The 20902-nt window shown below is 38.2% G+C and overlaps 1 protein-coding gene across 1 annotated transcript; it reads left to right on the forward strand.

Annotated features, from left to right (window-relative positions):
- The first annotated feature begins 5557 nt into the window (after positions 1-5557).
- Positions 5558-20517, forward strand: LOC107573051 (uncharacterized). The gene is made up of 6 exons (XM_016259488.1): positions 5558-5644; positions 12315-12509; positions 16893-16976; positions 17520-17861; positions 19542-19625; positions 20178-20517. Exons 2-6 carry the CDS (start codon positions 12370-12372, stop codon positions 20515-20517), a joined length of 990 nt encoding a protein of 329 aa, XP_016114974.1. The 5' UTR covers positions 5558-5644; positions 12315-12369.
- The last annotated feature ends 385 nt before the right edge of the window (positions 20518-20902 follow it).

Consider the following 20902-nt stretch of genomic DNA (forward strand, 5'->3'; position numbering starts at 1 on the left):
TATATATATATATATATATAGTATATATATATAGTATATATATATATATATTTGCCATTTTATGTAGTTTTATCACGCTAAGTGCAAGTGTTCGTTTTTTAAATAAGTTTGGTTTAGGTCTTTTTTTTATTTTTTACAAATAAAGAAGAAAAAGGGGGTGTTTAATACATTTCAAACTGAAAAACAAAATTGAGACTTACTTGTCATTTAAAGATAGCAAAGGAGTTACAGACAGATACAGTTTTGAAAACGTTTTTGTTCTTAGACAACTGGATCAATTCAAATTATTTTATGAAAACAAAAGAGGGAGGTCTGGACTCTGGAGTTTGAATATTTGCATCTGTGGATGTGGAATTTAGCAAGAAGCAATATCAGATTCACTACATAAAGCTGTTTTCTTTTAGATTGTTCCCTAGCTCTCAAAGACAGATCCTTTTGTAGCTACTAGTTAAATCTTTTCTGTGTTTTATCAATAAAGGGGTTGATAATTAAGAGTATATCTTTCTTTCTGATCCTTAACAATTAAAACACCTGGATAGCAATTTTTTTATTTCACTGGAATATTATGGACAAAGGATTCCTTACAGTCTTTAATGGAAAAAAGCTCAGACTTTTTAATATTTAAGTATAAACCTGCGGCTTTAGAAAATGAATCAATAATATTTATAGCAAGTGGAATCTGCCTATCATCTTTAAAAAAAAAGGGGGGGTTGTGTCATCAGCAAGCTGACTGATAATCACCTCTCTTCCAGCAATAGTTTACCCCTTTTAAACTACTGGGCTTTATATGAGAACAAAGAATCTGAGCTGCGAGAAGAAAAAGGTAAGGGGAAATAGGGCCCTGCCTAATAATTTAGTTAGTTAGGGTGACCATACGTTCCATTTTCCCAGGACGTGTCCTGGCCAGGATTTCTATATTGCCTAAAATATCTAGGTTTTGGCTTTGTTTGCGTGTGCAGACCGATCGGTGTATAACATCAAAGTACCATACAGACGGTTATGCTTTCGAAACGCTCTCGAGGTACTTTGATGTCAAACACTGATCGGTCTGAGCCGCACTGCTTTTAAGTCGAACACACCTAATATGTACGCGTAATTGCATCGCTTTGACCGTAGATTCCACCTTCTCACACGCCATGATTGGTCCATTATGTACAATGCTTGCATGTTATTGGTCAAACTACTTTTCGATCATTACCTTCAGCAAGCATGAAATCAGGAAAACAAAGCCAAAACAAATCCTGGCCAGGACGCGTCCTGGGAAAATGGTACGTATGGTCACCCTAAGTTAGATATGTGCAGCTATAAAAATGGGAGTGTGACGTCATGATTTATAGCTGAGATTGACAGCTTCTCTGAGCGAACTGAGGCGCCAACGGACTTTTTCAGGATCTACAGGAGGAGATCTACAGGAGCTTACGATCAATTCTGCGGGAGTGTGGGCAGGACGTGGCTCCACTTCGATCACTACTGATCTCAGCCTGCAACAGGCGAGAAGTTTTCCAAGGGGCCACGGCTCTGATGCAGCGGTGGGTTACCCTGACATAAAACCGGCCCATGTGCCAGACGTTGGACGGGACTTGGAATTTCAGCTAGTATTGGAGGGGCCGCATATTGAGCAGGCCCAGAGGAATCGCAAAGTAAGTGGCCAGAAAACCTCTGGAAACATCTGAGGGGACGAGAAGTCCCTAGCCTGAATGATGCCGCTTGCCTCTGAAAGATCAGGGAGCGTTCTGGCGTAATCCATGCTCTCGTCTGAGTAGAGTCTATACTTGTCCTCAGAAAGACCACTCGCTGTATGGGAGACAAAGAGCTCTTGGTCAAATTGATTTTCAACCCAAGACGCTGTAGCTGGCTGAGCAGCCACGACCTGTGAGCACTGAGTTCCCGTTCTGATCCAGCCAAGTGTCAAGGTTATTCAGAATGTGGATTCCCATCTGTCAGAGGGGAAAGAGCCACGTCCATGTACTTGGTAAAAGTGTGAAGGGCAAGGGACAGCCCAAATGGCAGGACTGTGTATTGATAGGCCACTCCCTCGAAGGCGAATCTCAAGAACGGTCTGTGATGAGGGGCTAATTGGATTATGAAAGTATGCATCTTTCAGATCCACAGACAGAAACCAGAACTCGGGACATACTTGCATGAGGAACTGTTTCAAAGTTAACATCTTGAACGGCCGTTGCATGAGCGAGCAATTAAGATGTCTGAGATCGAGAATAGGTCTGAGCCCGCCATCTTTCTTGGGAACGAGGAAGTAGGGGCTGTAGAAGCCTGACTCGCTGTTCGCTAGAGGAACCACTTCTATGGCTCTTTTTGCAAGCAATGTCTATACTTTGGACTGAAGAACGTGAGCTTTGTTGTCCTGAACCGAAGTGTGAATATTACCTCTGAAGCAAGGCGGCCTGCGAGTGAACTGAAGAAAGTAACCTCGTTCTATGGTTTTTAGAAGTTACAATATGGTAACTTTTCGAATGAGAGTTCGCCGCATGATGGCGGGGAACTGACATTCATGATAATGAGGAGAGGAGAAATGCTCCTTTTGTAAATGTGTGGGTCCAGTATCATAGTGGAAGTTTGCTTGGGCACGCGCTGAACTGTCAGGACGGGCCCAGAGCTGAAAAGAGCTTCCGTCGCTCTGTGTTGAACGAAGGGACGGAGAGTGAGTGCAAGCTTTCTTCGAGGGAGTTCCAGCCTTGACGAGAACTGACCCTCTCTTCTGCCTCTCTGCAAATGGATCAGGATGGCTTTTGAGGCTCAGGGTCCAACGTCATTCTAGACCTTGATGCTTCAGAAACAGGTACTGCTTTGCCATCTGAATAATTCAAATCCTGTATAATTCAAACAATCCCATGTCTACTTTTCAAACTCCTGAAGTGTTTCCAATTTTGTGTGCTGTATGCATCAGAAGTTCAACCAATGGTCCGTGGGCGTCTGAGGCTGAGACTAAGGCCGAGGCTGAGACAGTGGTGATTTTGCAGGCTGCTGGCTGGCTGGGGACTTCTGGTGACTTGAACCAGCCACTAAATTAGAGCACTTCGTCAAGAAGAGTTGCAGCGCCTGTGAGGTCTTCTGTGCCACTGTGAAACACTCAGCAAACCCATCTATGGCTGGGCCAAACAGTCCCTTGGGAGAGACCGGAGAGTCAAGGAAGGCGACCTTGTCAGCGTCCCTGATCTCAGTCAAATTCAGCCGAAGTTGGCTCTCAACCACCACTAGACTGTCCATGGCCTTGCCGATTGCCTGCGCAGTTGCCTTGTTGTTTATTATTATTGATTGATTGATTGATTTAGCCAGACATGCTTTTGAAAGTTTGAAAGGAGAGAACTCAAGGAGCGGAGGTCTACGATCGGACGCCGAGGTTGCTTTGTTTCTTCTCGATAGGTGAGTAACACCGTGTCTACAACAGCTAAAGTCTGCCTACACTGGACGCGATCAAACAACCGTTGAAAACCATTTGAAATTTGTGTCAGCACGTCATAAATAGAATTTGTTGCGCCGCGCCGCTCACGTCCGTAGACACGGTGTAACTTTGGTTTTGCTTTGTTTCACAGAACTAATCGTTGCCTGGGTTGCGTACGTATATGTGGGGGCGGAACTATCAAAATAGGGGCAAGATCCTTTTGGGGTAGGGGCGTGTTTGTTTTGGTGATTTCAAATATCAACATTGGCTACCAGAAATCCCTTACTCTGCCTTTAAGTCACTTTATTTAATGTAATGATTAATGATATATTTGAAAGAGTTAAACCAAGCATTGGGAAGGCATTATATGCAGATGATGGTGCAGTATGGAAAAGAGGTAGGAATTTAGGAAATGTAGTTAAAGGAATACAAGAATCAATAATTGAAGTTGAAAGGTGGTCAGTAGATTGGGGATTGACGTTTTCAGTATCAAAGAGTCAATATATGGTTTTTACAAAGAAAAAGAAGATGGAACAAATTAAATTGTATGATCAATTTGTTAGGTTAGAAAGAGTGACAGAGTTCAAATATATTGGATTAATCTTTGATGAAAAATTTACTTGGAAGAGACATATTAAGAAAACTGAAAACAAATGCAAAGAAGTAATAAATTGCATAACTTCAACAGCTAAGTATGTATGGGGAGCAAGGAGAAGTGCACTGTTACATGTATATCAAGCCTTAATACGGTCTAGTATATGGGTGTGCAGGGTATGGTGCTGCAGCAAAATCTGAATTAAAGAAACTGGATAACATACAGTCTAGAGCACTTAGAATCTGCTGTGGAGAAATAAGGCCAACTCCTCTAGATGCCATCAGGGTCGAAATGGGGAAGATGCCATTAGATTTAAGAAGAGAAAAGCTTGCAATGATGTATTGTGGTGCTGCAGCAAAATCTGAATTAAAGAAACTGGATAACATACAGTCTAGAGCACTTAGAATCTGCTGTGGAGAAATAAGGCCAACTCCTCTAGATGCCATCAGGGTCGAAATGGGGAAGATGCCATTAGATTTAAGAAGAGAAAAGCTTGCAATGATGTATTGGGTTAATTTACAGGGTAGTAATAAGAATCACGCACAATTTTAAATGATTGTTGGGAATATAAAAAGAATGGAGGGAATAGTTTTTGTTGGAAGAATGAACAGTGGGTCAAGGATTGTGGTCTGGAGAATGAAAAAAATCTGTCCCAACATGCCATTAAATGGGGTATCGGCAGGGGCTTAATTTCCACTGGGGACAGGGGGGACATGTCCCCCCACTTTTCAAAATCACGTTTGTGTCCCCCCCACTTCCACCTACTGGCGGTTTTAGTTTTTAAAAGAATCACTTTTCACTTTTTTATCATCATTGCATATTATTAATCTATTAAACTTTTTTTTAAACATTAATATTCTATTTTATAAAGATAAAAAATTCATTGGAAAGTCAATTTAGGGGGCAAATATGGTCCTTTAATGGAAAAGGTGCAGTCTAAGTGGAAAAGAGGGGGTACACAGAAATGTCTCAGGGGGTACTCCACCCTAAACAGTCTGGGAACCACTGATGTAGAACATTCTGTCCTGTGCAACAAGTGATTTATTTAATATTTTCAGGTACAGCAGCTAGTTTGAAACAGAAGTTTGTTTAACAGTGGAAATTGAGTCTCACATTATTTAAACATTATTCAAATCATTAATGGTGAACATTTTCGACTTTATAAAATGATTCTCTCAAGTGTTGGCGATCGGACCCTATTACACAATAAAGAAAGTAAGACATATTTTTCTTATACATAGTGCACAGGAGTGTACATTTCAAGATTTAAGATGAAAATAAGTTTAAGGTTAAGTGACAAATGTCCGTATATTCTACATAATTAACTGCTATAATAGTAGGATTGCAGTGGGTAGAACAGATTAAGCCAAATAGGACTCCGACTGTAATTTGGAAAAAACTGTTTTATGGAAGACACAGAAAGGAAGAAGCAATGATTTGGGTGGGGCATTACAAAAAAAAAAAATTCCCATTCAGTACAGATTCATCACCCATGTGCAGAAAGATATACAGTAGGTGGCGGCAATACTCATAAGGAGTGAACGGCCATTTAACAAAAAGAAGAAAAAGAAGGCACGAAAGTGCAGACTCCGAGCAAGACCGCGAGGGTTTAGGGTGTCATTTGGGACAGGGCCAATCTTCACGTTACAGTAAATTCGTTAAAACTTTTCACAGCAGACATTTTGCGTCTAAACAGACCATAAGTTGAACTCAAACACGTTAAAGATGTTCGTTACTCTCCTGATAGCCAAGAGAAGAGCAGCATGGCTAGGACAGTTCCCAATTCTAGGCCTGACTTACTTCCATCTCTCACACATTTTCCATGTCTGTCTCTTTAATCCCAATCAAACGCATATATTTTCCTTTGACATTAGCGCAAATGCCCGTTATATTCTGTCACTCACGCCAAACCAGCTTGGAAACTAGTGGTGGACGAACAACAAATCATGTACTTGAGTAAAAGTAAAGACATTTAGTTTTTACAGACATTCGTTATTAGGGTATAATATTTTATACCCCGATAAAATATTACTCAAGTAAAAGTATTAAGTACTCCCTTTCAGTTTTACTCGAGTAAAAGTATTTGATTTTTAATGTACTTAAGGATTAAAAGTAAAAAGAAAATGATTTTTGTCATTTGATTTACTTATATACTTTTATATTTAAAAAGGTATATTATTTAGTTCATATAGGCTAATTCTATTGCTCAGAATACCTGGGGGGTGGTTGCTGGGTTGGACATCATTATGAATTATTATGAATTGTCAAGTAGCCAGCACTAGTCAATAAGGAAGGTTAGTAGATGCAGAAACATATATAACATATAGTAGCCTATTAAAAAAATTAAGAAAAACAAAATGTGTGTTGACAAACAATATAAAAACAGACCTCACATTGGCCAAAATGGCTGTGACATTGAAAAAAAAAAAACGCTATTTGTAAAACTGACTAGTTTTATATTATTTGAAGATGCATGGGCATTAATTTGTGTTATCTTAATATTATGTTTAGGTGTTTTGTTTTGTTTTCAGACAGTGATACACATGTGGAATTGCCACCATTCAAGCATTTCATATAGTGTTGATAAATCGCTAACTCATTAACAGAAGATTTAGTTCACAGACAGTTGACAGTCATATGATTTTCATTTAAAATAATTAATCCTAAAATTCGCCGTTAGTAAATTACTTTTCATGCCATCAGTTGTGTGCACACTCAAGCTCCAAGGATATCTGTTCTTGACACATTCTGAGTCAGACTTGTGAATTCACTGGATACTAGCTCTGCCTGGATCATTGAATCAGCGATCAGTCCAGTTCGTGAATGAACCGATTAGTGAACCAATTTAACAGCCTGTTCATAAATCGGACACCGCTGTCACATCTCGGAATGGGTGACGATTTCTCCAGTTCAATTAACAAGCAACAGCGTTTTTAGGGAATGTAATGGAATAAAAAGTCTACACTCTAAAAAAATGCTGGGTTATTTTAACCCAACTTTGGGTCAAATATGGACTAACCCAACTGTTGGGTTAAATATTTCAATTACATTTTCAACCCAACAGTTGGGTTAGTCCATATTTGACCCAAAGATGGGTTAAAACAACCCAGCATTTTTTAGAGTGTAATATTAGGAATGTAGTGAAGTAAAAGTTTCTCAAAATAAAAATATTTCAGATAAAATGCTTGAAAAATCTAATTAAGTGCAGTAACTAAGTAAAAATGCTTCAGGGTTACATACATACAGTGGTGGACAGAATTATTGACACCCTTGGTAAATGTGAACAAAAAAGCCTGTAAAATACATCTGCATTGTTAATTCTTTTGACCTTTTTATTAAAAAAAATTCACAAAAATCTAACCTTTCATTGAACTAAATCAATTGAAAATGGGGGGGAAAAATCTCATTATGAAATTAAAGGTTTTTCACAAATACACGTTGGCCACAATTATTGACACCCTTTTATTCAATACTTTTTGAAACCTCCATTTGCCAAGATGACAGCTCTGAGTCTCTACTATAATGCCTGATGAGGTTGGAGAACACCTGACAAGAGATCAGAGACCATTCCTTCATACAGAATCACTCCAGATCCTTCAGATTCACAGCTCCATGTTGGCGCTTCTTTCTCTTCAGTTCATCACCACACTCATTTTCTACATGGTTCAGGTCAGAGGACTGGGACGGCCATGACAGCAGCTTCATTTTATGCTCAGTGACACATTTTTGTGTTGATTTTGATGTTTGTTTTTGGATCATTGTCCTGTTGGAAGATCCAAACATGGCCCATTATAAGATTTCTAGCAGATGCAGTCAGGTTTTGATTTTTTTATCCGTTGTTATTTGATAGAATCCAGGATGCCATGCATCTAAATAAGACGTCCGGGACCTCCGGCACCTCCGGCAGAAAAATAGGTCCACAACATTAAAGGTACAGCAGTATATTTCATTATACACATGGGGTATTTTTGAAGTTACAGTAGTGTCCGACAACTGAATACTGTATGCTGGAGTTTGTTTTTGAATGAGAGCATTTTCTTTTCTTTCTTTCTGGAAACCCTCCCAAACAACATGTGGTGATGTAGGTGCTGTTTGATATTTTTTCAAAGGTTTTCTGACAATGAGGCTCAACTTTTTTTTCAACTAAACACAAGTAAACTCTCCTCCACACTGTGCATTAGGACGATATAGACACACGTCCTCTTCCAGGCAGATTCGTAATATTTTCTGTTGATGGGACATTCTTAATTATTGCCCTGAAGGTTGAAATGGGAATTTTATCATTTCGCAAATCCAATTTCTAATTTGTGAAGCTCAACTATCTTTTGCTGCACACCAGAAATATGTTCTTTGATTTTATTCATTGTGATGGATGATTAAGGGAATTTGGCCTTTGTTTTCCCTCATATTTATATTCCTGTGAACAGGAAGCCATGGCTGTATAATTTCATGTTCATAATCACACTGGTGTGCTAAAAATGGTAACTACGAATGGGAATATACTTCAGAGATGTTTTACTTATAATAATTTCTAGGGGTGTCAATAATTGTGGCCAGCATGTATTTGAGAAAAACATTTATTTTGTAATGAGATTTTCCCCCATTTTCAATTGTTTTAGTTCAATGAAAGCTTAGATTTTTGTGAATTTTTTTAATAAAAGATTGAAAGGATTAACAATGCAGATTTACACCGATCAGGCATAACATTATGACCAACTTCCTAATATTGTGTTGGTCCCATTTTTGCTGTAAAAAAAGCCCTGACCTGTCGAGCCATGGACCTCACTAGACCCCTGAAGGTGTGCTGTGGTATCTGGCACCAAGATGTTAGCAGCAGATCCTTTTAAGTCCTATTGGATTGAGATCTGGGGAATTTGGATGCCAAGTCAACACCTCAAACTCATTGTTGTGCTCCTCAAACCATTCCTGAACCATTTTTGCTTTGTGGCAGGGCAATTTATCCTGCTGAAAGATGCCACAGCCACCAGGGAATACCATTTCCATGAAAGGGTGTAAATGGTCTGCAACAATGCTTAGGTAGGTGGTGCGTGTCAAAGTAACATCCACACGGATGGCAGGACCCCAAGGTTTCCCAGCAGAATATTGCCACACTGGCACACTGCCTCCACCGGCTTGCCTTCTTCCCATAGTGCATCCTGGTTAGCACGTGCGTGCTTTCAGATGGAACAGCATTTAGTACACAGAGCCATAGTTCACTAACAAGCTATGCAAAGCCGCATGCATAATCACAGACAATATGTGACCCTGGACCACAAAACCAGTCTTAAGTAGCACGGGTATATTTGTAGCAAAAGCCAAAAATACATTGTATGGGCCAAAATTATAAATGTTTCTTTTATGCCAAAAATCATTAGGATATTAAAGGGTTACTCCACCCCAAAATGAAAATTTTGTCTTTAATCACTTACCCCCATGTTGTTCCAAACCTGTAAAAGCTTTGTTCGTCTTCGGAACACAATTTAAGATATTTTGGATGAAAACCGGAGGCTTGTGACTGTCCTATTGACTGCCAAGTCAATAACACTGTCAAGGCCCAGAAAAGTATGAAAAGCATCGTCAGAATAGTCCATCTGCCATCAGTGGTTCCATCTGACTGTTATGAAGTGACGAGAATACTTTTTGTACACAAAGAAAATAAAAATAATGACTTTATTCAACAATTTGTCTCCTCTGTGTCAGCGTAGTGCCATTTTGGAGAATATCCGCTGGATGCAAATAGCGTATACTGTTCTGTGTCAGCTGCACCACACGGATATGCTTTCTATGCTTTGATTTGAACGAAAACCTCGTATCCTTGTGGTGCGGCTGACATATTACTTTATTAAATTTTTGTATCATCTCTTGCTTGAATGCTACATTTAAATAGACCTACTTTACCTAAAAACAGTTTATTTCATGTGTGTCCGTTTTATTCTATTTGTGCTTTTGTTTGTAACTTGCATCTATGTTTCTATTATTAATAACAAATAGAAAAAGAAAAGATAAAATAAGAAAATTGACTGTATCATGATATAAATAGATTATGGTAATATTTCCCACCCCTAGCTCATGCCCTCAAATATAAGTCAAAAGAGTGTGATTTATTTTGTGACAGTTTTTCACCATCTGAGTTTGATGGGGCAGTTGAGGTCAGTAATAACAGTCTAGTTTGGTTTTATCCTTTTAGCTAGCTTACCAATGTTGCAGAGATCTATTCATGCCTGTAGACTCAGTAGTTGCTCACCATAGTCCTGTGTAGTGGCACTGGCATGTGGTTTCTTTTTTTTAAAGTTCAATATATGGGCTTTTTAATGTGATCGGGCAGTAAAGAGGAGACAGGAAAGCATTGGACCACAAATCGGGTAACGAGCACGGGTCGCTGCAAGCGCAGTTGCGCTACATTTAGGAGCACTAACCACGAGGCTATACCGATAGCCAACGGCATGCAAATTTTTTTTTAAAGGGATGAAATGCTCAAAAAAGCAGGGCAGGCACACAATGGTCAAGTGAAAGTTTTCTTTTTTTATTAACAGGTAAAATAAATACAAGGTCCATGTGGAACATTGATTAGGCTATTCAGTTACTTTTCCTGTTGTTTTATGTTTTTGTTGTAGTATCGGTTCAGTAGTAGTATCGAGATATTTTAGTCAGGTATCATATCGAAGCCAAAGTTTTGGTATCGTGACTAGGGTTGCTCCGATTGATCGGCTACCGATCACTATCGGCCGATAATTGCTTTGGGATGATTGATCGGCGGTTTTCACCGATCTCAAGCTGATGACGCTGCCGTGAGAGGTTTGGCATGACATGCAGCGGCACCGTCTCAGTCTCTATACGGCGCAGGTGAAATAATTTATAATGCTGAAGGTGAGGTACTATAAATTGGTTTATAAATTGCATTACTTTTTAATTCTGGCCAGTGTTTAACCATTCAGCGCTCGCGCGCTCTCATGCACACTCGCAGCGCACACACATAATGCCAGGTTCACATTACTCCATTTGCAGTGCGAATGTGGTGCGTATTTTTTCCATGCTTATGTTAACAGATTAATAAATGCACACGGTTGCTGTCCGGCAGTGCATTCCAGTAGCGGTGCGTCTGCAGCAGTGCAGAGATTGTTTCCGCACCGAGTCTATTTTTGCTGCGCTGCAAGCACTGAATTAAAGTAACAGCGCATTTTTTGCAGTAAATATGAACATGGATTGACACGAAAATGTAGTAATTACACCATAAATGCATATTATTAAAGTCTACTGTTTCACAGTCAACACATTTGGCTAGGTTTAAAGGGAAAGAGCACTTTTAGATAAACAAGGCAATAATAGATGAGACTCGTGGAGGTAGGAAACCAAAGTTCTTTATGAACAGCAGGATTGCTTGTAATAAAGATTTCAATGCAAAAGAAAAGGCAGTAGAGCTGACTATTTCGGTCAATGGTAAGTTTGTGACAATGTAAGAAAAGTAGTTTGAATGTTTTGCCACTTGCTTGAGCAACTTAATATATAAATAATGTGTTGCTTATATTTATTGTGTTTAAACATGTCTGTGAAAATTGTATTACTGTACTGTGTAAAAAAAGTATTGCAATGCTGAAAAAGCATTTTCAGTGACAATGTTTGGATTTGAAATCAAAATAATGGATAAATGTTATGTTTGTGGTAAACAGCCACGGATCAGTAGCGGACTCCTGTGTGAAAGCTGCTTCCCCTCACAAGAGTCACCTAAGAGGGGAATTCCCCCCCATTTTCAAAAATGAAATTCAGGCCCTGAATAAATGTCTAAAAATCCTGATTGGAGTATCACTATAAATAGTTATAAATGATAAAAAGAAGGCTTTAAAAAAGATCGGTATCGGTGATTGGTATCGGCAGTTACTGCTTTCTGTGATCGGCAATCGGAGATCGGCCTCAAATCCTGATCGGAGCACCCCTAATCGTGACAGCACTAGTATTGAGTGGATGTGCCACTGACTGACGTAAACACATCTTGCGTTTGGTGTTTAAGAGGCATGTCTGTGATTAGCTGCAATGCTCAGTGCTGTTAAACACGTCATACTTTTTAGACAGGAGTGAAATTGTGGATGTGTTTGTGGGCTGCTTCCAAAATTGCATACTGTCTTGGGTAGGTACTTATTTCCTACTGTATATAGTAGGAAAGTATGCCATTTTGGATGCAGCCAGACTTACTGTCTTATCAAGGTAAACATTTTAACATTATCAGCCACTTCGGTCAATGTGCTTTCTCACTTCTAATCACCAGCAAGAACTGAAACTCTGTTGTATCAGATTTCATTGTGTGTTCTTTGTTTCCACATACAGGCCTGAAATCCAGTCTCTCTTCTAGAAAGAAGAGAAGCAGAAAACAGCCTGTGAAATGAGTGCATATGAGGAGAGAGAGCAGGAGGCTCCTGTTGACACATCTCCAGGATTCAACTGTGTGTCTATGGAGAGTAACAACTTAATGTGTCTGCCCCCTGATCTCAGTGATGGACCTGCTGTGACCTTTGACTCTATGTGAGTATCATGACATTGGGTGTGATTTTTTTTTTAAACATGATGCTGCTGGTTCTTCTCTTTGAATATTTTATTAATAAAAAAGATTCCTCAGAGTCATTGAACTAGTTAAACTCCTAACAACCCTGCGTGATCACTGAAAAGAAAACTATGCTAAGAAACTTACTATATAAATTGTATATAATATATTAGGGATGCACCAATACCAATTTTTTCAGAACGAGGCCGATATGGTACTTTTATTTTTAGTACTTGCCGATACTGAGTAGCGATACCTGCATTTTCATGCCATTTGCAATCAGTACTGGCTCAGTACTGTAATCACAAGACACTTTCTTGTAACGATGAAGGGAACATTATACATAAATCTTGTAATGGCGATGAACAGATTTTCTAAAATATAAATAAATTTTTTTATCTTCTGAAACATGCTGCGACTTATATCCCAATGCCGCTCATATAATGAAATTGAAAGTAAGCATAATATGCGTGATGCGCGTGCACATTTGTATTTGTGCAGAATGAGAGAAACACGTACAGGCTGCTAGTTTCACTAGCATATAATTGCTTTATATAAAGTTGTGTATGCTTGATGTTTAACATAAATGTTGTTTGTAGTGAATGCCCCTATAATTTTTGTTTGGCTTATATTTAGTTTTAATCCAAATGATTCGTGTGCTAAGTGAGCAAACAGCAATCAAGATCATGAAACAGAAGTGCACTCTCTCTCTCTCTCTCTCTCCTTACCGTCAATTAACTTAAGTAACTTGTGCATTGTTTTACTTATTTGCTTTTGACACATCCGACTGAACTACAAACTTTCCAGTGATGTCTGTAAGAAAGGTATATTCGCTTGACAAGCTCTTGTATCTGTGCCACCGTGCACTCAATCCACTCTGTGTGCTTTGCTTATCAGCTCAAACACATCAGCTATACAGGCATGAATATCGAATGTTTACCATTATATTAATTACATACATGTACGTTATAGACATCCTTAATCTCTAATAACTTTATTCTGCTCTCTGTTGTTTCTTTGTCTGGACACAGCACTGTTCACACACTTTGTGGTATCGGCTTTTAGTATAGGGGCATTTTAATGAGTACGAGTACATGAGTGCAGTATTGGACCCCATACCAGCATCGTAGTAGAGGTGTAATGGTACACTAACATGATGGCTCGGTACGTACCTCGGTTTTGATGTCACGGTTCGGTATGATTTCGATACAGCAGGGGAAAAACGAAACATAATTTTTTCTTTTAAAAAAAAAATGAAACAGTGGTTCACTGAACAAGTTGCTCTTTTATAAATAAATTCAGTTATAATTAACATTTTCTTAGTGATAAAAATCTACCTCAGCTTATGCTTTAAACTACAGGGAGCCCTTTTACATTACTAGGTTACAATTAAAAACAGTGCCCAAACTTAAATGTAATTACTATTTATTGTTAAATATAATAATGATCAACACTCAACAATGCAAAGTTTTGCCGTTTTTAAATAACCTTTTAAATTATAACATTTCTGTTTGTAATATAATATAATATAATTTTATATTAAATACATAACACGATATGAAAATAAGTGTCTAACAAAGAAGAGAAATCTCTCTCATGCTATTTGTATATTAATTTTTTATTTGTATATTACATTTTTTCTTAATGTTTGCTATGTCACACCACAGGACAAATTTATGTTACAGTTCAGTAAAAATGTGAAAAAACACAGTGAAAGAATTGAAAAAGTGACCCTTTATATTTTCTCAAAGATCAGTCTTCACACTACATATACGTGCATTTCTTCTTCAAAAATGGTCTTTTACAAAAAAAAGCATTTTTACTGCCTATTTTTCAACTACCCATATACGTTTTTATTGTATTAGTTAGCTGTATTTTTAAGTTATTTTTTAACCTAATCAAAATAACCTAACTGCAGTTTGATTGAGATTCATTGGAATGCACAATGAAAAAACATGATTTTTGAAAATTTTAAAAAATGGAGTTATCTGTTTTGCAAATAAACTCTTCATACAGTATATATATATATATATATTCTGACTAGCTTTGTGAAATGATCCCACATAAAACATGCCTGAACAAAACAAAAACAGCAGACCATCTGAATGAGAACGCAAATTCATTCTCAGACAGAAGGTAGAGCTTATGGAACAGCATCGATATAGCGTTTCCTAGCTTACCACTGTAAAAAAAAACAAAGCACTGTGCTTGAACACTACTTTAATATTCATTATGAAAAGACGAGATGGAAAAATAAGTCAAGTCACTATTATTTATATAGCGCTTTTTACAATGCAAATTGTGTCAAAGCAGCTTTACAGTATTAAATGGGGAAATAGTGTCAAAATAGTGTCGTTCTCCTCTGGCCAGACGAAACCAGCAGTTTAATTCTAGGCTGCAACAAAGTCAGATTGTGCAGAGGACTCATCTGGTTCCCGTGGTCTTGAACCAATGGCCGTCTAGGTGACGAGGTCTTCGCTGGGGATCTGTTTCAGGGGACATTCAAGGCTGTCAAGCTCGTCTCTAGGTGCTGATCCACCATCTGATCTGGATATGTACTGGATCCTGGTGGCTACAGTGACCATATGATCCGGTTACTGTCTGGATTTGGGTGGCTACGGTGACCTCGGAATAAGAATGAAACAGACTAATATTAGCGTAGATGCCATTCTTCTAATGATGTAACAAGTACATCGCGTGGTATGGGAAATGTTCCTGGTTCAGGCTGACCTAATTAATGCAGCCTAAAAATGCTTTAACAGATTTTAATTATAGAAATGCGATAGTGTATTATGTGTAAGCCAGGTTAAAGAGATGGTCCTTTAATCTAGATTTAAACTGACAGAGTGTGTCTGCCTCCCGAACAGTGTTAGGTAGATTGTTCCAGAGTTTGTGCGCTAAATAGGAAAAGGATCTGCCGCCCGCAGTTGATTTTGATATTCTAGGTTTTATCAAATGGCCAGAGTTTTGAGATCGTAGTGGACGTGAAGGACTATAATGCAATAAGAGCTCACTTAAATACTGAGGTGCTAAACCATTCAGGGCTTTATAGGTAATTAGCAAGATTTTAAAATGTATATGATGTTTAATGGGGAGCCAGTGCAGTGTTGACAGAACCGGGCTAATATGGTGATACTTCCTGGTTCTAGTAAGAACTCTAGCTGCTACATTTTGAACCAGCTGGAGTTTGTTTATTAATGGCGCAGAGCAACCACCCAATAAAGCGTTACAATAGTCTAACCTTGAGGTCATGAAAGCATGAGTTAACGTTTCTGCGTTCGACATTGAGAGCATAGGTCATAATTTAGATATATTTTTAAGATGGAAAAATCTGGTTGTACAAATGCTAGAAACATGTTTTTCAAAGGAAAGATTGCTATCAGATAGCACGCCTAGGTTCCTAACTGATGACAAAAATTGACAGAGCAGCCATCAAGTGTTAGACAGTGTTCTAGGTCATTACATGCAGAAGTTTTTGGTTCGATAATTAACACGTCTATTTTTTAGATAAGCAGTAAGTAATTACTAGTTTTTTATATCAACTATGCATTCCTTTAGATTTGCAAATTGGTATGTTTCGTCAAGTAACTAAGAAATATAGAGCTGAGTATCATCAGCATAACAGTGAAAGCTAACACCATGTTTCCTGATGATATCTCCCAAGGGTAAGATGTAAATCGTGAAAAGTAACGGTCCTAGTACTGAGCCAATTGATTATATCAATTTAAATTATTGTTTAACAAAATTGACAGAATTTTAAAGCTGAGACCTTGATTATAACAAAATTAACAAAGCACAAAGCTTATTGTGATTATTGGATGGGGAAACGTGCTATAAGTAATGTTTAGTGATGTTAAGTAATATTTAATGCGTTTGCAAAACTGTTGCCTTTATCTGAGCCTGAATCTTTGGATTCTGATCCCTCAGGTGCTGTAACATTTTAGATGTGTTCGCTGTTTTAATCGTCACTTTTCATCTGCATGTTTTGCATATTGGATGCCCGTCTTCAACCCCTTATTGACCATTTTTATATAGCCAAAATGCTCCAAAATAGCTTAATTTGCATCTTCAGTGGAAGACCGGGAGATTGTGTTGTTCCACCCTGTTTTCATTTTGAGAGTTTCACATGTGCCTGTCCTAGACAATGATTCGTGAACTCGGCTAGTAACAGCCTCACAGAGCATCCATTTGTCTCTTTCAGTGCAAATGAGCTGGTGCACCGGCCCTCTGTTCAGAAGAGGGCAGAGCTTCAAGAGCTCATGCTCCAGCAATAGCAGTGGCCCCCTCTTAAAGGTCCCCTTTAAGACTGATAATGTGCAGAAAAACAATATTTCTCTCTTTTTTTGTCTCTTTCTATATCTCAGTACCATCAGCAGGAAGAGAAAGAGAGCAGCTTCTCCACTGCAGCCCCCTGATCTCAGTGATGAAGCGGTGCCCTTTGATCCTGTGTGAGTATATTCATGTAGAAAGAGACAATCAACACAAAAACAAAGAGTATACACAGAAATAACAAGAGAGAAATATACTTTTTTAGTTTATTTCTGCAATAAAGTTCTTTAGACAGAAAAATAAATGGAAATTGTGTTCTCTTTTTTTTTATCAGCAATATAACACTAAAATGAAAATCATGATATTAAGAAACAAAACTGAAAAGGAAAAATTCAATAGGTTGTTTGTTAAATGAAGCTGCTTTGTTAAATAGTGCTCTTGTGTGCTTCTCTATGTCTATTCCCTTTGTGTCTAATTACACAAAAGTTAAGGGACACAGTGGGATTTCTGCATCAGTGTAATATTGGCAGTAATAAGAAGTAGCTGTTGGCCACAACATATTTATTATGATTAAAATGAGCTTATCAATCAAACTTTCTAAATGTGGTTGTGGTATGATTTCAAATAAGATAATTTAATATTAGAGACATATAAATATTTTCTCTATTTTGAAAAAGGTCTTTTATATTTGTTTTTGTCTGATCTGCTTAATGTCTTTTCAATGGTGGGAGACCTGACCAGATCAGATATGTGTCCTGTCCGACCTTCACATCCTCCTACAGTCAGAACCAAATCAGTCATCATGACACAGAAGCAGCTCAGCAGCATGATTCTCATCAACCAGTGCATGATGATCTGCAGAGAGTCAAAGACCAGCACAAGACCAGCATGAAGAACAAGCATGAGAGATTATTTGAGGGAATCAAACTACAACAGAATCAAACTCTCCTGAACAGGATTTACACACAGCTGTACATCATAGAGGGAGAGAGTGAAGGAGTGAATGAAGAACATGAGGTGCTGCAGATGGAGAAAAGTTACAGGACAGGACACTCCAATCAACTGCAATGACATCTTTAATCCTTTACCTGAACCAGGATATGAGGAGAACTGAAGAGAGGAGAAAGACCAAATAAAGACTGGTCTTACTAAAGGCATCGCTGGAATTGGAAAAACGTAAGCCAGGTTAAAGAGATGGTCCTTTAATCTAGATTTAAACTGACAGAGTGTGTCTGCCTCCCGAACAGTGTTAGGTAGATTGTTCCAGAGTTTGTGCGCTAAATAGGAAAAGGATCTGCCGCCCGCAGTTGATTTTGATATTCTAGGTTTTATCAAATGGCCAGAGTTTTGAGATCGTAGTGGACGTGAAGGACTATAATGCAATAAGAGCTCACTTAAATACTGAGGTGCTAAACCATTCAGGGCTTTATAGGTAATTAGCAAGATTTTAAAATGTATATGATGTTTAATGGGGAGCCAGTGCAGTGTTGACAGAACCGGGCTAATATGGTGATACTTCCTGGTTCTAGTAAGAACTCTAGCTGCTACATTTTGAACCAGCTGGAGTTTGTTTATTAATGGCGCAGAGCAACCACCCAATAAAGCGTTACAATAGTCTAACCTTGAGGTCATGAAAGCATGAGTTAACGTTTCTGCGTTCGACATTGAGAGCATAGGTCATAATTTAGATATATTTTTAAGATGGAAAAATCTGGTTGTACAAATGCTAGAAACATGTTTTTCAAAGGAAAGATTGCTATCAGATAGCACGCCTAGGTTCCTAACTGATGACAAAAATTGACAGAGCAGCCATCAAGTGTTAGACAGTGTTCTAGGTCATTACATGCAGAAGTTTTTGGTTCGATAATTAACACGTCTATTTTTTAGATAAGCAGTAAGTAATTACTAGTTTTTTATATCAACTATGCATTCCTTTAGATTTGCAAATTGGTATGTTTCGTCAAGTAACTAAGAAATATAGAGCTGAGTATCATCAGCATAACAGTGAAAGCTAACACCATGTTTCCTGATGATATCTCCCAAGGGTAAGATGTAAATCGTGAAAAGTAACGGTCCTAGTACTGAGCCAATTGATTATATCAATTTAAATTATTGTTTAACAAAATTGACAGAATTTTAAAGCTGAGACCTTGATTATAACAAAATTAACAAAGCACAAAGCTTATTGTGATTATTGGATGGGGAAACGTGCTATAAGTAATGTTTAGTGATGTTAAGTAATATTTAATGCGTTTGCAAAACTGTTGCCTTTATCTGAGCCTGAATCTTTGGATTCTGATCCCTCAGGTGCTGTAACATTTTAGATGTGTTCGCTGTTTTAATCGTCACTTTTCATCTGCATGTTTTGCATATTGGATGCCCGTCTTCAACCCCTTATTGACCATTTTTATATAGCCAAAATGCTCCAAAATAGCTTAATTTGCATCTTCAGTGGAAGACCGGGAGATTGTGTTGTTCCACCCTGTTTTCATTTTGAGAGTTTCACATGTGCCTGTCCTAGACAATGATTCGTGAACTCGGCTAGTAACAGCCTCACAGAGCATCCATTTGTCTCTTTCAGTGCAAATGAGCTGGTGCACCGGCCCTCTGTTCAGAAGAGGGCAGAGCTTCAAGAGCTCATGCTCCAGCAATAGCAGTGGCCCCCTCTTAAAGGTCCCCTTTAAGACTGATAATGTGCAGAAAAACAATATTTCTCTCTTTTTTTGTCTCTTTCTATATCTCAGTACCATCAGCAGGAAGAGAAAGAGAGCAGCTTCTCCACTGCAGCCCCCTGATCTCAGTGATGAAGCGGTGCCCTTTGATCCTGTGTGAGTATATTCATGTAGAAAGAGACAATCAACACAAAAACAAAGAGTATACACAGAAATAACAAGAGAGAAATATACTTTTTTAGTTTATTTCTGCAATAAAGTTCTTTAGACAGAAAAATAAATGGAAATTGTGTTCTCTTTTTTTTTATCAGCAATATAACACTAAAATGAAAATCATGATATTAAGAAACAAAACTGAAAAGGAAAAATTCAATAGGTTGTTTGTTAAATGAAGCTGCTTTGTTAAATAGTGCTCTTGTGTGCTTCTCTATGTCTATTCCCTTTGTGTCTAATTACACAAAAGTTAAGGGACACAGTGGGATTTCTGCATCAGTGTAATATTGGCAGTAATAAGAAGTAGCTGTTGGCCACAACATATTTATTATGATTAAAATGAGCTTATCAATCAAACTTTCTAAATGTGGTTGTGGTATGATTTCAAATAAGATAATTTAATATTAGAGACATATAAATATTTTCTCTATTTTGAAAAAGGTCTTTTATATTTGTTTTTGTCTGATCTGCTTAATGTCTTTTCAATGGTGGGAGACCTGACCAGATCAGATATGTGTCCTGTCCGACCTTCACATCCTCCTACAGTCAGAACCAAATCAGTCATCATGACACAGAAGCAGCTCAGCAGCATGATTCTCATCAACCAGTGCATGATGATCTGCAGAGAGTCAAAGACCAGCACAAGACCAGCATGAAGAACAAGTATGAGAGCTTATTTGAGGGAATCAAACTACAACAGAATCAAACTCTCCTGAACAGGATTTACACACAGCTGTACATCATAGAGGGAGAGAGTGAAGGAGTGAATGAAGAACATGAGGTGCTGCAGATGGAGAAAAGTTACAGGACAGGACACTCCAATCAACTGCAATGACATCTTTAATCCTTTACCTGAACCAGGATATGAGGAGAACTGAAGAGAGGAGAAAGACCAAATAAAGACTGGTCTTACTAAAGGCATCGCTGGAATTGGAAAAACTGTCTCTGTGCAGAAGTTCATTCTGGACTGGGCCGAGGGAAAAGCCAATCAGGATGTAGATTTCATGTTTGTGTTTCCATTTTGTAAATGTGCACTAAATAGAGGAGTCGTGTGATAACTTTGTATTAACTCCTTTTAATGTGTAACCACCACTGAATAAGAACCAACCTCTCCCTCTACTCATCTCTGCCCCCACATGTCCATCTCTAAACATGCAGCTCCCATAAACACATGTATGTGGGACACACACACATGTTCTACATCTTTCTTTTTTTTATTA

The sequence above is a fragment of the Sinocyclocheilus grahami genome, unplaced genomic scaffold (genome assembly GCF_001515645.1).
Source record: "Sinocyclocheilus grahami isolate Dianchi unplaced genomic scaffold, SAMN03320097.WGS_v1.1 scaffold1856.1, whole genome shotgun sequence".
Classification (NCBI taxonomy): domain Eukaryota; kingdom Metazoa; phylum Chordata; class Actinopteri; order Cypriniformes; family Cyprinidae; genus Sinocyclocheilus; species Sinocyclocheilus grahami.

Excerpts from the sequence above, each read along its gene's own strand:
- LOC107573051 (XM_016259488.1), top strand. The coding sequence starts at position 12,370 with ATGAGTGCATATGAGGAGAGAGAGCAGGAGGCTCCTGTTGACACATCT. Across the intron at positions 17,862-19,541 it reads ACAGGACACTCCAATCAACT|TACCATCAGCAGGAAGAGAA; the intron begins GCAATGACATCT and ends TCTATATCTCAG. Across the intron at positions 19,626-20,177 it reads GCGGTGCCCTTTGATCCTGT|ACCTGACCAGATCAGATATG; the intron begins GTGAGTATATTC and ends CAATGGTGGGAG.